At 42.4% G+C, this 16,306-nt stretch overlaps 1 protein-coding gene across 2 annotated transcripts in view; it reads left to right on the forward strand.

The window, feature by feature from the left end:
- Positions 1-3,703: 3,703 nt before the first annotated feature.
- PDK3 (pyruvate dehydrogenase kinase 3) overlaps positions 3,704-16,306 on the forward strand; it is a 72,236-nt gene continuing 59,633 nt past the window's right edge. The window contains exon 1 of one of the 2 annotated variants that reach the window (XM_058714420.1): positions 3,704-4,016. In XM_058714420.1, coding sequence (XP_058570403.1) covers positions 3,911-4,016 — 106 coding nt within the window. In that variant the 5' untranslated portion in view covers positions 3,704-3,910. The remainder of the gene's footprint in view (positions 4,017-16,306) is intronic. The other variant, XM_058714419.1, reaches the window with a different exon arrangement.

Here is a 16,306-nt window from a genome sequence, read left to right on the forward strand (position 1 = left end):
CCCCAAGAGGGAAGTCACAGCCTTTTATTTTTTTTTAATGTTCACTTTATTATTAATTTTGCAATACATGTCCTTTATTTTTTTTTAAACATTTATTTATTTATTTATTTATTTATTTATTTATTTATTTATTTATTTATTTATTTATTTATTTAGAGAGACAGCGAGTGCACGAGCCAGGGGAGGAAAGAGAGAAGAAGAGAGAGAATCCCAAGTAGGCTCTTCACTCAATGAGGAGGCTGATGCGGGGCTTGATCTCACGAACTGTGAGATCATGACATGAGCCAAAATCAAGAGTCAGATGCTTAACCGACTGAGCCACCCAGGCGCCTCTGTAATACATGTCCTTTAAATCTTCAGTAGTTAGTCTATGGTTATAAAATGTTTTTATTAATATATTATATATTTTCTTTGAATATATTTTACATTTTGTAACCAGAAGATACTGCTTATCACCCATTTTATTGAGATATAATTGACATATAACATTATAAAAGTTTAAGGTGTACAACATCATGATTTGGGATATGTATACATTGCCAAATGATTACCACAATAAATTTAGTTAACACCCATCAACTTACATAGTTACAATGATTTCCCTTTTTATTAGGATCTTTTAAGATGTCTCTTAACAACTTTCAAAAATCCTAGTTTTAAGATAAAATAAGTTCTGTGGATATAATGTATAACACGATGACTGTAGTTAATACTGTATTATATAATTGGCTTTATTTTTTTCTGTTTCAGATTTACAGCAAAATTGAGAAGATAGTACACAAAGTTCCCATATGCTGTATGCTCCATTTCCCTACTATTGATATCTTGCATTATATGGTACATTCATTACAATTCATGAACAAACATTGATGTATTATTATTGAACACGTTTGGTCCAAATTTATCCTTTATCAGAATTCTGTAGTTTTTATTTAATTTCCTTTTATCTGCTCCAGAATCCTGTACCAGATAGCACATTATATTTAATTGTCACGTCTCCTTAGGCTCCTGTTGATTGTCACAGTTTCTCAGATTTTCCTTGTTTTTAATGACCTTGATAATTTTGAGGAGTATTCGTCAGGTATTTGTAAGAGTGAAGTTGTTTTCGAACCTCATCTTTGAAGTGATATCTTATCACTTCTGGCCATCCTCTGTTTGTTAGAAGTGAATACCAAATCTAGCCCACACTCAAAGGGAGGAGAATTAAACTCTATCTCTCGGGGAAAGGAATATCAAAGAATTTGTGGCCATATCTTTAAAACCCTTGAAGCTTGTTAAATCACAGATTGCTAGGCCCCACCCCCAGAGCTTTACATTCACTAGGTCTGGGGTGGGGTCCAAGAGTTTGTATTTCTAACAAGTTCCCAGGTGATGTTCCTGCTGCTGGTCCAGGGATTTTACTTTGACAGCCACTGGGAGCAGGCCTGGGCAAACCTTGGTATGTACAAGGAATTGAAAAAAGTTCACTAAGATCTATTTATTTCTTTCAAGATCCTTTTCTTATTACTATAACCAGTCCTGAAATCAACTCACTGGTTTACCTTCTGGATTTTGCCAGTTAACATGAAGCTATTAGCTTGAAAAATGTATTGTCGTATAAAAGCAGTAAAACAGTATCTTATGTTTGTATTAGATATGATTTATTTCATTTGATTGTCACAAATGCCAGGGAGAGAAATCAGGTGTCTCCATCTAGGGCAGAGAAAGGCTAAGTGACTTGTCTAATGCCACACAGCCAGTTAATGATAGAGCCAAGCTCGGGACTGTGTCCTTTGAGCCCTGAACCGGCACAATTTATATTACACCAGACTCTTTCATATTGTTCCCAGCTTCTAGGATTTTGTCACCTTTTGGAGAAGCATTAATAAAACTAGTCACATGACAAGTGAAGTAATCAAATCAGCAGAATACATAGATTTTGTTCACTGGGAAAGGAAAGAGCGAAAGAAGTGATTTGCAAGCTCAGAAAGGTCAGCAGCGATCTGCTGCTTAGGCTGGGAAACGCTTCCTGTTTACTGACTACCACTACCGGTACCAAGTATACTCTGCCTCTGGGTAGCGCCTGCAAAAGTCCCTGGAAGAATCACAGGCCACGGGCCTTCCTTGTGTCTGCCCACGCACACCGAAAGGATTGCTTAGCTCTGCTGGCAAAGTTCCCAGCTAAAGAGGTTGTTAGTACGTCTCTGTGCGTCTTTGGTTGGAATGGAAAAGACATGGTAGCCTAGATATCATACCACCACCAAGGTGACCAAGATGTATGTGAAAATCTAGAAGTATGACAAGACCACTGGATGGCCTTGAGTGCGTGTATTACTCTTCCTTAAATTCAGAAAAAAGATGCAACTAGTTGGCAAAGAATTGGGTGCATAAATAACCAATGAAATCACAAAAGTTAAATAGCTACACACCAATAATTTTATTCTATGAGAAAACCAGTCTAATTAGATTAAAAGAGTGGTTTCCAGGTACATTTTTCCTTTCCTTAGGGCATATTCTACCTTTCCTTTAGCTCCACATCGACACGTTTCCAAAAATAAAGCAAGTTTTGGTGAAAATGGTTAAACTAGGCAGTACTTCATACGTCCGCATCAGGAAACGGTGATTTCATATACTGAGCCCCGAGTTCAAGTTGACTGGTATGCAGAGAAAAAATACCCAACACTAGTGTAAGCACAGATTCCTGTCCAAATGTGGTGGTGCTAGTGGTGGTGAAGCATGAAAGAGTCAAGGAGCTGTCCTGTGGTGGTGGTGGTAGGTGAGGGGGTGTGAAAGATAATGCCAATGACCTTACATTTGATCCTTTCCAGTGGTAGTGCTGGTGAAGGTATGAAACAGCCAGTGACCTTATAATTAATCCTGCCCATTGGTGTGAGGTGGAGTATTGGGGAGGGGGGAGGCACGAAACCAAGTGTCAGTGATCTTAAAATTGATACTGTCCAACGGTGGTGGTGATGGCATGAAACAGAGTCAGTGACTTAATTAATCTTGTCCAAAGGTGTTGGCCACAGGTGGGAAGGTGTGTGTGTTGGGGGGGGGGCGGGGAATTGGTGGGAACGAGGAGCGGCAGCCCATGAAACAGAGTCGGTAACCTAACATTCTTGTCCAAAAGTGTTTGAGTGAGACCCGGAAGGGTGGGGAGGTGGAGGTGGAGGGGTGCGGTGGGCTACGAAACAGAGCCCGTGACGTTACAATTAAGCCTGTCCAATGATGGGTGGGGGTGGAGGGGGCATGAAACAACCAGTGAGTTTCATCTGCTCAAAGGTGGTGGTGGGGTGGAAAGCATGTAACAGCCAGTATAGTTAAGTGGTAAACAGAACATGAAAAGTAAAGTGTCAAGCTGCAACGAGAATTCTGAAGTGCAGTCGCCAGCCCGTCCAGGGAAGGTCTCCTCCCCCGCCCCCCGGAAGAGGTCCCTGCGGTTGAGACGGGCCTGGAACGAGGCATAGGATTGGATTCTGGGCGTGGGCTCCAGGCCTCCTCACAGTCCTCTGGCACCTTCGCTACCTTTCGGCAGCGGAGGACTTAGCCGGAGGCGGGGCTCAGCGCCAGGAGCCAGGGTGGGAGGTGCCGGCTTCTGGGAGAACTCAAGCAAAAGAAAGCGAAGGCGGCAGCGGCGAATCAGCGGCCGGCGCGTGCGGCCGCGCGCCCCTCTTGCCCCCGCGCCCTTCGTGCGCCGCGTACGTGCGGCGGCCGGCTCCGCCCCCGTGGGCGGGCCCTGGAGAAGCCGCGGGCGGCCGGCAGCGGCCCGGGAGCTGCTGCTGCTGCTGCGGCGGCTGCACCCGCGGCGCCGGAGCCGAGGTGGGGGCCGGTGTGAGCGCTCGGCAGACGTGTTCGATCCGCGCGGCTCGGCTGCACTGGCTCCTGCGGCTGCCTAGGCGTCTCGGCTGGTCGGTGCACGGCCTCGGCGAGGATGCGGCTGTTCTGGTGGCTGCTGAAGCAGCCGGTGCCAAAGCAGATCGAGCGCTACTCGCGTTTCTCGCCATCGCCGCTCTCCATCAAGCAGTTCCTGGACTTCGGTGAGTGCGGGGCCGCGGGCCCCCACGGTCGCCACGTTCCCCACAGCCCCCGGGACGCGGGGCCGCTGCCTTCCAGGCCCGCCGCGGGTCTCCCCGGCCTCGGGGCAAAGTCCGTGGGAACCGCGGGCGGGGCTCCGGGATGCCCGGGGTCTCTCCCAGGGACTCGGATTTCAGGGCGCCGAGGGGCAGGGCCTGGCGCTCACACACCGGCCAGGGCTTTACCTGAAAACCCAGAAACCGCGTCCGAGGACCCTTATCGGGCGGGACGCCCCAGACCTGCTTCGGTAGCTTCAAATCTACTTGACACAGACCTCACCGCCCTTAAAACTTAGTAGCGGAATGTGGGTGGCTTTTTAATATTTTTGTTAGATTTGTTAGATCCTTTTTGTTGTTGTTGGGTAAGCGCTGTTTAGAAACATCTTGAGGTCGAATACATTATGCAATGGCATTTTGTTCCTTTTTTGCCCTAAGGTGCTCCTGTGTGCCTGGAGCGGCAGGACTCGAACTGTTGTCTTTTTCGTGTTAGGTTAAAGCAGTTAGAGGCCTGGACTGCGAACGCCTTACATGCTGGGGAGGAGGGGACGCGTGGGCTCCTAGCGTCAGAGCAGGGTCTGATACACCCCGGGTCTCAGTGCCAGCACCTTTCATCGCGCCTCTCCTTTTGTGTCCCACCACCTTGTCCCCCCGTCGGGTGGGCTGGTGGGCAGTTCACACGGATGAAGGTGGGAGCGCAGAAGCCCAGGCCCTCACCCTGTCCGAGAGGCCTAGCTGAAATGGGAATAGATGCCACCACCTTATGTTAACCGGATCGTGTTTCCCCAGAGTGGTGCCTTTTCAGCCACGGAGCGAATACTTGCAATCGCTGGAGGCGAGGGAGCTGGTTGTGAGACACCTGACAGTAAAACAAATGTGCGCACCCGGGTGTCCGAATGGAGGTCAGCATCCTTGGAGGGGAATAAAATGGAGCAGCAAACATGCCCTGCGCTCTCAAGGGAAAATAATGGGGCGTCTGTTCATTTAATGAATTTTATGTGAATGTAAAGGGATCGTATCAGGTGGGAATAAAAACTACATGTGCAGAGGAGGTAGAACATACAGGGAGGATCTGGCAGGCAAAATGCGATGTTGTGTGTATACTTAAAAAGTTGGGATAGGAAGAGAGGAATAGGTTAAAGTTGAGGCCAGATTAAATTTTAAGAACCCACTTTGCCAGAGAATGAGGAGGAAAGTCAAAGTTCAATGAGATGTTGACCTTTGCATCTTCAGCTTCCCCCCTAAAAGCTTTTCAGTCGTTCGCTATCTCTGGCCACTTGTGAGAGTTTTAGAGGTTTGAAGCAGCCCCTGACTTCAGGATTTAGAAAGAAGATGCCACCATTGCTATAAATAGCGTGTTTCCCATCCCTACTTTATGGTTTAGAGATGATTCCAAAGATGTCAGCTTCATCGGGGGTGAACCGGGCTAGGTTAATTCACAGTAAAAGGAGCAGAAGGAGTCCAGAAATCCCGAATTTCCTTCTTCCACCCTCAAAGTTAAAATGATAGCTGTTGTGATAGGCTAGCGAAATTTCGGTTGATTTATTCCTATAGCAGCTAGTATCTCCCCGTGTTAAGAGATGTCTCGCAAGAATGTTACTTGAGTAGGAAGACCACAGTGGAGGATAGTGTTAGCGTGGAAAACCCCATGGGACCAGTATCTGGGAATAAATGTTCTAATTTTTTTCTGCCACTATCTCAAGAGGATGGCCTTGGCTAAGTGAGCCTCACTGGGGTTCGTTTTCCTCATGAATGAAACGTGTGGATTGTTTCAGGTAATCTGTAAAACACAACTCCCAAAATATGTGATTGTAGTTTCAAAGGAAAAGGGATGAGCCTTTCAAAAGAAAACGACCAAATCTCTTGATAGATATTTCCCATAAAAGGCTTCTGACCTATTTTGGGAGAGGTGGAGGGATACACTAATCTAGGATAATGGAAGAAGCCTAATAATTGAAGTCTTTTCCTTATAAGGAAGCCCACAGAAGAGCTATATATAATTGTAGTGGAATTTGCTAGAAACTACAAGCCTAGTTTGTCATATCCAGAGACAGGTGGCAGGCAGCCTATGTTTAATGACAACAAGCAGAAGAAGAGAGACCGTCTCAACTTCTACCTTTCTTTTAGTTCTTCTAGCTCTTGATAGTTCTATTTTGGCAAATAATGTAGGAGTTTGAGAATTTAGAACGGATGTGGGGATATTTTTAAGGTGAGAAGGAAGAAGAGTAAAAAGGCTGAATGCCTTCTTATGATTGGTGGAAACTGTGGATAAAGGCCACCTCAAATGCTTAAAGGACCAGGTGGGAAGCAGCAAATGACTACATGAAGCCAGCCAGGTGGGGACTGTGGCAGACTCCCAGGTATGTGCTGGCTCCCAGAGGGGCGGTTGATTGGCACTGATTCAGTATATTTTAAAAGACCTGAGGCCCGGGGTGCCCGGCTGGCTCAGTCTGGGAGTGTGCAACTCTTGATCTTGGGGTCATGACTTCGAGCCATGCTTTAGGTGTAGAGATTACTTAAAAATAAAATCTTTAAAAAAATAGGGGCACCTGGGTGGCTCAGTAGGTTAACCATCTGACTCTTGATTTTGCTCCAGTCGTGATCTCAAGGTGCATGAGTTCTAGCCCCTCGATGGGCTCTCACTGACAGCACCGAGCCTGCTTGGGGTTCCATCTCTCCCTCATTTCTTCCCCTCCCCTGCATGCGCCTTCTCTCTCTCTCAAAATAAAAAGAACTGAGGCTCAAACAAAGTAGATACGTGGACCGTGTTGACCTCCAGGCCACCACTTGGTGACTTTTACGATTTTTTCCCTGGCTCCTTTACAAACGGGACATGCATTTTTGACTGAGTAATCAGACAGGAACCAAAGAAAGTATATACACATGATTCTGTGTTACAGTATTTGTGATAACCATGTTAACAAATAACTTGTAGTTTCTATGGCCACTGAAAGAGCTTTATTTATTTATTTATTTATTTATTTATTTATTTATTTAAGCACGAGCAGGGGAGAGGGGCAGAGGGAGACAGAATTTTAAGCAGGCTCCATGCTCAGTGTGGAGCCCAACATGGTGCTTGATCCCACGACCCTGGGTCCATGATGTGAGCTGATACCAAGAGTCAGACACTCAACAGACTAAGCCACCCAGGTGCCCCGAAATAGCTTTATTATATTAGTGTATCCACGCTAGTAAAATACGGAGATTATCTTCCTTGTTTAAGAGTGAGGATTAAAACCGGTTGTTACTTCAGAAGGAGTGATTTTATTTTTATTATAAGTTTTTTAATGTTTGTTTATTTTGGAGGGAGAGAGGGAAGGAGGGAGACACAGAATCCGAAGCAGGCTCCAGGCTCCAAGCTGTCGGCATAGAGCCCTACATGGGGCTCGAACTTTCAAGAGTCATGAGATCATGACATGAGCCAAAGTTGGACACCCAGCTTACTGAGCCACCCAGGCACCCCAGTGATTTTATTTTAAAGGAAGGGTTCTCATTCTCGACACTCCTGACATTTTGGGACAGGTCATTGTTGGGAGTGTGTCCTGTGGGTTGTTGGAAGTTGACTAAAGCAGTGTCACTGGCCTCTACCCACTAGATGCCATTAGCCACTAGATGTCACCAGTTGTGACAACCGAATGTCTCCAGACAGCGCCATGCCCTTGAGGGGAGCAAAATCGCCCTTTGTGGAGGACTGCTGCTGGAAAGTACTGGGTGTCATGCCTGGGTCCCATACCTCAAACTTCTCATGTAAATGGCCTGCAGGTGGGGTGCATGGCACTGGTATTTTTTGAAGATTCCCAGGCTGTCCTTAAGCATAACCAGCATTGAGAACCACTAATTAGATGACCTTCCGATCTAGAATACCGTTGCCCTTTCATATGTGTGCCATTTTTTCTATGCCCTTTAAAATAATGCGTTTCTTGAACTCAGTCTTTACCTGAAATATGGCCTTCCGCACAGGGAGCAAGTATAGCAAGCATAGTGTTTTAAATGGATTATGAGTTTATAGTGGCAATAGTGCTTTCTAAAGGGTGGGATTTTTTTAAAAAACGCGATTTTTCTCTTGATCTGAGATTGGAGTTACAGGGTTTCAAATTTAAGAAGTGCTCAGGGCGCCTGGGTGGCTCCGTCCGTTAGGTGTCCGACTTCAGCCTAAGTCATGATCTCGCAGGTCCCGAGTTCGGGCTCCATGTTGGACTCTGTGCTGACAGCTCAGAGCCTGGAGCCTGTTTCCGATTCCGTGTTTCCCTCTCTCTGCTCCTCCCCCACTCACACTCTGTCTCTTTCTCTCAAAAATAAACATTTTTTTTTTCAAAAAAAGCGCAACAGGACGTAGACAGAAATGTCACCTTCCTACTTTCGTCCACTAGCCTCCCCATTTATTGCATAAACGGCAATTCGTTATAGTTCTGTCCGTACCTTGCTTTTTAAACTTTATACCTTAGAGATTTCCAATCTTTATCTACAGTACTTCCTTTTTCTTTTTTAGGGCTTCTGAGAGTTTGTTTATATAAGTGTTCTAGAATTCACTAGCCAACTCCCTCTTTATGGCTAATAGGTCTTTCCAGTCTTTGTTGTGACAACCAGTGCTGCGGTGAGTTGTGTGGATCATTCTGTGCATGTACGAGTATGTATAGAGGACATACTCCTAAATGTGGGATTACTACGTCAAGAGTGTGTGCGCATTTGAAATCTTCACACACATTGCCAAATTGCTTTCCAGAGAGATTGTTTATCCTCTCGCTAGAAGTTTCTGGAAGTACCACCTATTTTCCTCTGCTTTTACCAAATCGTCTTCAAACTTTAATGAATGAAAAGTGGTATCTAGTGAGAATTTTTTCTCCTCGAGTAAACAATTTTTTATTTTCGTTTTTTATTATGGAAGGTTTTGAGCATAGACAGAAGTAGCAAGAATTGGCTCTTGAACTCCTGGGTTCATTATATTAGTATCCACGTGCGGTTTGTAGATCCTGCGTGTATGTGCAGTCTGTTAGATTTTCTTATCGGTGACATGCTTGTTTTAGAAAAAAACCTTTTGCTTCTATATTAAGACCAGTTTGTCTCTCGAATGATCTGTCCTTTAAAGATTTGGTAGAACCCCCCTGTGCAACCTTTTAAACCTAGTGTGTTTAGGGACTGTTGCTCTTTCTGTATTTTGTGCTATTGATCTGTATAGATTTTCTTCTAGAGTCCATTTTATATTTCCTTAGAAAATTGTCCTAGTCATTGAGGTTTTAAGTCCATTTGCATAGCTGAGATAGTAGTCTCTTAGCAGTCTTAATTTTCTCTGTGGCTGTTCCTCTATTTTGTATTCCCCCCTCCCCTTTTTGATGAGATTACATGGGAGTTTATGATTGGATTCCTCTATTAGTTTTATGACTTTTGTTTTCTAGCTCATTAATGTCCGCTTTGACTTTGTTAATGCCCTCTGAGCTCCTCAATATCCTTGGGTTTATTTTGCTCTTCTTTTTTCTTTTCAAGTTGGACATTTGGTTTCTTTTCTCTTTGGCTGTTTATTTTAGTATTTAAGGCTCCAATTAGTCCTCCGAGCACTGCTTAGCTGCTGACATGTACAGTATTTGATCCTCTCTCCTCCCTGCTCTTCTGCAGCTTCAGATTTTTGTTCTTCTGTGAACTAAGAGTTGGTGGACTTTTAAATTTTCGGTACAGGTGCATCCTGTATTTTCATTTTCTTGATAGTTTTGTTGCATTGTGATCAGCAAACGTCTGAATTATTTCTTTAATTTATTGATGTTTACTTTGTAGCCCGTGTACGATCATTTCCTGTGAATGTTCCTTGGGCAGCAAAAAGATGATGTTCTCTTCTCAGGTTACAGAGTTTGATATTCCGTATCTACCATATTAGGTTATTTAAATTTCCTATACCTTTACTTTTTATTTTATCTACTTGATCCATCATGACCTGAGAGAAGTTCAATTCTCGTAATAGAATTTTGTTTCTCCGTATTTCTCTTCTAGTAGTATTTCCTTTATCTTGTTTGTTGCTTAGACATTCTTAACTGCCATGCCCTCATTGTGAGACGTACCCTTTAGCAGTACAGAGTGCTGCCCTTTTACTAGTTTAATGCTTTTAAGTCTGGACTCAACCTTATTTGACATTGAGATCTAGATCCCTATTTTCCTCGTGTTTACATTTTCTGGTAGAGCATTGCTATTTAATTTTGTTTTTTAATTTTTAGTCCTTTATTTTCAGTCTTTCTGAAATGTGGTATAAAGTTAGGTTTTGCTTTGTGAATCAAACTTTTCCTTTTATGTGGTGAAGTTTAACCGATACGTATGTTTGTTGATATGAAAGATCCATCGTCTGTAATGATAACCATCTGTAATTTTCTGTTGCTTTCTATTTTTAATACCTTAATTTTTCTGCTGTATTATATATCTTTATCTGCTGTTTTATTATAGTTATTTTAACAGCGAGGTTTGAATTTTTGGTTCCTGTGATTATGTTAGGCCCTCTTTGTCCAGTAAGGTCACCGCTAGCCACTTGAGCCTAGTTAGCGCTTGAAATGTGGCGAGTGTGGCAGAGAAACTGAATTGATTTCAATTTCAATTTAAACTTGATGCTCGATGCAGTTAAATGGAAAACTTTTAGCTCTGTTTAGAACAGTTTGGATATGTGAATCTACCTTAACTATAATGATGAAATCTAATTATAGGTCACTTATTTCTGATAGAAATTTAGGTTTTGAATTGAGTTGTGCTAAAAGTATAAGATACACAGTGGATTTCAAAGACTTAATGTAAAAATTGGCAAAATATCTCAATATATTTTTATATCGATTTCATGTAGACATAATATTTTGGATATGTTCGGATTGTTTGGATAGTTTAAATAAACTATCACAACTTTCACCTGTTTCTTTGTGAGTTAATGTGGCTGGTAGGAAATTTTAAAATACACATGTGGCTCACATTATGTTTCTATTGGACGGTGAGGCTTCAGATAGTATATATTAATTCCTTAGGAGTAATAGAAGTATCACATTTTAGTGTTCAGAATGAACACGTATTGATTTTCTTTTGCAATATAACTTTCACAGTTTTTTTCCTCATGAACCTGTTACTCTTGGCATTTGGGGATTAATTTGTCTTTGAAGGGCAGCTCATGCTCATGGTGGTTCTTTGTTATATTTGCAAAGGTTTGAGTTCTTTTTTTCCGTTAAGGAGCTGTTAGGAATTCAAACTTCTCTTAGTGATCTAAGGAAAGGAGAACTCAGACTAAGACATACATTAAAGACAGAACCTTCTGAATCTTGAATGAGTTCATAGGAAATGATTCACATTTTCATCTGGACCTGCTTTTCATCTTCCCGTCTCACTCTGGCCACTTCTGTTTCCTTCATTCATCACTTTGATCCCCTTCCTGCAGACTTACTTCCCCTTTTGTTTTATTTTCCAGTTCCTTTGCGCTTGTCTTTTGCACAGCTGCACCGGTATTAAAGGTGTTTGCTCCAGCCTCCTCTTATTTTATTTTATTTTATTTTATTTTATTTTATTTTATTTTATTTTATTCTATTCTATTCTATTCTATTCTATTCTATTCACAACCGTCTCTTTCTAGAGGGCGGCGCTCACCTCTTTGGAACTTCTCACGCTTTCTTCAGCTGTCTGCTGTCTGCAGAGTGGGCGCTCTGTCATTGGTGATTCCTGGCTCCATATAAAGGGTGTGAAACACCCTGTTACTTTAGTCAGTTAGTATAGAAGATTAAACTTCCATAGGGGCACCTGGGTGGCTCAGTCGGTTAAGCATCCTGGTCTTGATTTTGGCTCAGGTCATGCCTTACAGTTGGTGAGTTCGAGCCCCGTGTTGGGCTCTGCTGACCGCTTGGAGCCTGCTTGGGATTCTCTCTGCCCACCATCCCCCGCCCCAGCCCTTCCCCCACTCGGTCTCAAAATAAATAAGTAAATATTAAACAAATAAAAACATAAAAACCTTTCATAATGTCCCCACATTTAAATATAGCATCTCCCAAATAAAACCACCAGAAAGCAGATTGTCTGACAGTCCTGGCTTCTTTTCACAGAAAAGATGTCTGCCACAGTCACACTGGTTCTCTGAACCTAGGAGCCTTTAGTTGTTAGAAGGCACCAGCCAATTTCCTTATTTTTATTGTTCTTGAGGTTTAAGGGCCCAGCCATTTTCTGTTTTCCTTTAGAAAGTATTTTAAGATTCCACTACCTGCTGAAAAGTTGACTTTGGTTTCAAATGACTTGTCTTTGAAAAGTCTTGGTTTTTTAAGTCCTTTTGCTCTTCGAAGCCTGATTACCACTGGAGAGAAGAGTGGTTTTATTTACAGAGGAAATGAAAAGGTTTTTTTTAATTATCATGTTAGGAAAAAGGAAAAACAATTGCATTGTTTCCGAATGTCTTTATTTTGTACCTGTATGTACATGTACACGATGTACCTTTTCTCTAAGCAGGAAGGTTTTTCTGCTGTGAAGAGTTGCCAAGAATTAGACTAACCTGTTTGGAGACAGAAGCCGACTGTTCAGAATTAAAGGGGAAGAGAACGATTTCAGTCAGGGTAAAGATACCTAACTTGGCTTCATGCATCTTGATCAGTATTTAAGTTTAAAGACAGAATTGGCCCCTTGGGTCCTTAGTGATCAGATAGCATTGGATTTCAACATAATCTGGTTTATCAGGCTCTGGGCACTAAAGTTGTGGCTTTGGCTTCGTTGTCTTTGCAGTTTTGTGTGAGACTCTTTGTAGCTTTGAAGGGGCGGCATGGCCACACTTGCTGACCTGTTGGGTGGTTTTCTTCCACTAAGCTTTAGGAAATTCAGGCTATTGGCAAGATTTGAGAAACTTTGGATTTGTTACTGGATGGAATGAGAAAATATTATCGCTTTTCCTTTTTCTTTATATTGTATGGGCGTTACGTTATTTGACTTCGCTGATAAGCTGACGTCAGAGTTGGGCAAATGCTTTTTGTTTTTGGAATGCCATATTCGAAGATATGTCGAACTATATAGCCTGAGGGCCAGTCCCCTGTTTTGTTTTTTAATTAATAGACTTTAGTTTTAAGAGTAATTTTAAGACCATGGTGAAAGGGAAGGGGAAAAATAGTTACAAAGAGAGAGGGAGGAAAGCATACAATAAGAGACTCTTAAATACAGAGAACAAACTAAGGGTGGATGGGGGGGTGGGGGAGAGGGGAAAATGAGTGATGGGCATTGAGGAGGGCACTTGTTGGGATGAGCACTGGGTGTTCTGTGTAAGCGATGAACTATGGGAATCTACCCCAAAAACCAAGAGCACACTTTACACACTGGATGTTAGCCAATTTGACAATAAATTATATTAAAAAAAGTAATTTTAGGCTCACTGCAAAATTGAGCAGAAAGTACAGGGAGCGCCCATGCCCAGCCCCTCCCCAATTACAGCCCTTCCACCCCACCATCAACATCCATCCTGCACCAGTGTGGGGACATTTGTTACAACTGACGAACCAACATTGGCCCATCACAGTCCATAGTTTATGTTAGGGTTCCGGTCTTTGTCTTGTACACTCTCTGGGTTTTGACCTCACCTGTTTTTTATAAATAAAGTTTTATTGGAACATGCCCATGTATTACATATTGTCTGTGACTTCTGTCCCTCCACAAAAGCAAAGTTGGCCATTTGGCCCACAGAGCCACAAATGATTGCTGTGTGGCCCTTTACAGAACGTTTTGTACCTCTCTCTAGTCTAAGCTAATGGCAGCCTGTTAAAGGAGCTTTTGGTGTGATTGCTCTAAAATTTGGATTTAAATGATGATCTGTTTCTCCCAAATGCCAGTGAAAGCAAATACTGTATTGGCTATCTGAAGCGTAACATGAAGTTAGCTAAGACCTTTCCAGGTAATCCATGATTTACCTATGTGGTACGTGCCCCTGGGGGGAGTGACCATGTGAAAGGGAAAGTTTAAGGGTTCTAGTTTCTCCACAGCCCTGCCACAGTGAGGTGTTATGATTTTAATTGTGTAATAGGTAACATGGAAGCTAAGTGTTTTACTTTTTTTCCCTGTGTGGTTTATTTTCTGCATTTTGTTGTGTGTAAAGTGCCCTTGACCGCTTACTAACTAGAGTCTGGAGTTTTAATCATTTCCATGAATTCTTGTATCTGTTTGGCATAGTAACCTATTGTACTGTGTAAGTATCATTGCCCACCATGTTCCCTTTTTTGGTAAAGTAATTATCAGAGTATGCAATTAAAGGCATTTGGAAAGAATATCGCCTATAATTCTTCCATCCATTTTTTTGTGATAGTCTTCCAGCTTTTGCCCATACGTTTGCATGTATTATGACTGAATGCTAGTTTCCTTTTTGTTTAGTGCACAGTCTGAGTTTTTTTATACTCAGTCAATTACAGTGCTTTTATCATGGTCAGATTTATCACCTATAGCATTTTGCAAATTGTTACTAAACCCCTCTGGAATTTATTGCCATTTCTGATGGGACTTCTGTAGCTAACTCAGTTTGGCTCTGTTCTGTTTTCTAGTTGCATAGCAACAGTTCTTAAGGCCTGAAATCTTTCGCTGTGTTTCTGTTTTTATCACATGCTAAGTTCACAGAGTAGTTTATATTTGTGGATTCTATTCAGTAGGACAGCTTTTCTGATTTTAACGAAGTAGTATATGTTAACCTTTGCCTCATAATTTGTGTTGAAATTTGGTAAGGACGATTCTTTATTTCCATATTTTTTTAGAAATTCTTGCTGTACCTGCCCACTTATTCTTTTTGATAAATTAGTTAACTTACAGAAAAACATGTTAAGGGGAGTGTGGGTGGCTTACCTGACATTAATTGAAACTGACCTGGCAGCATTCAGCTAGCCCATTTCACTTTCATGGTATGTGGGGGGATCAGTTTACCTCCATGCTTCCCCTATGGGCAGAGCCAGGTTTGATTGAGGCCCCTGGTGGTATCTTTCATATCCTTCAAGGAGAACCCTATTCCTGGTCAGTGTCTCGTCTTTTCCCAGATTATACTTTCTGCCATAGTGAATGGCACAAAAATTACAGCAAACTATTACATTTACAGATTTAGATTTAGATTTATATTGTATATACATATACAGGTCCATATTTATATTGCCTCTGATTGAACAGTTGGGGTTCTAACTCACTGGTAGATTATTTCCCTAAGCATCACACAGGCAGTCATTATTTTACTTTCATTCTTAGACATGATACGTGATTCCAGTCGGACCATTTGAGTTGCACCAATGTTGCTTGCTTTCTTACTAGGGCATGGGTGTCAGTATATAATAGTTTCACTGTTGGGAATAAATTACTAAATACCTCTAACATTTTCCTGGAGTGGGAAGTTAAATATTTCCCAATGTCTTCTTGGCCAAAAAACAGTAGGGGCCTTTGAGATGTGTAACATACCTTTCTTTCCCCAGCAAATGGCTAGATTTTTACAGCTCAGAGCATATTCTGGGTTTTATCTGAACGTCTCCTGGGACCTGTCCTAGTAGAATATAGTGTTTCCTTAAACTTGGTAGCAGGTATTCCTTAGTATCTGATTGCCAACTTTGTATAAATTTGGTTAATTTCTCTTCCCATTTGTGATATTAAATAGAAAGCAAAAGGGTAATTGCTATATTACTATACCTATCTATACTGGTCATGTAGTGTGGTCGTGACCCCTTTATTTCTAATCAACTCCTAAGCTACTTGCTCGCAGCGAGTCCCCCTTCTCTAGAAACTGCCCTGTGTACAAAGGGAGCCCACGTCTCTGGTTAGCATTCTGTACAGATTCTCTGCCACGCTATCTCCAACCTGCATACTCCTAGTTCTGCTTCTTAGCTTGGTTTTAGAAACTGTTGGAGAAGGAAATTAAAATGGACTCTGTGTAAACTGAAAAAGATCGAGTAGATTCCAGCAGCATTTTCTGAGTACTTACCAACACTTGGTATAAAATACACTATTGTGGAGTTCTGACCACAGTCATGTCCATGTTACAAATTGGGAAACTGAGGCTCAGGGCCGTTAAGAAAAGTACCCACACATACAGTAGAGCCGGGGACCCATGACCTGCTCGTCGTACCACCCCTCCGTAGCTCAGGAAGTAGGTAAGGATTGTGCGCAGTGTGGAAACAAAACCCACCAGAGGGGAAGGATCGACGAGAACACTGTCGCCGCTTGGCAGGAGTCACCACGTCCTAAAGTACGGCCATCTCCTTCATGAATGTGTTCAGCAGTTTTTATCTTTCCTGTGTAGGATCATCTAAAGGACAAGGAGAAAG

The sequence above is a fragment of the Neofelis nebulosa genome, chromosome X (assembly GCF_028018385.1).
Source record: "Neofelis nebulosa isolate mNeoNeb1 chromosome X, mNeoNeb1.pri, whole genome shotgun sequence".
Lineage (NCBI taxonomy): Eukaryota > Metazoa > Chordata > Mammalia > Carnivora > Felidae > Neofelis > Neofelis nebulosa.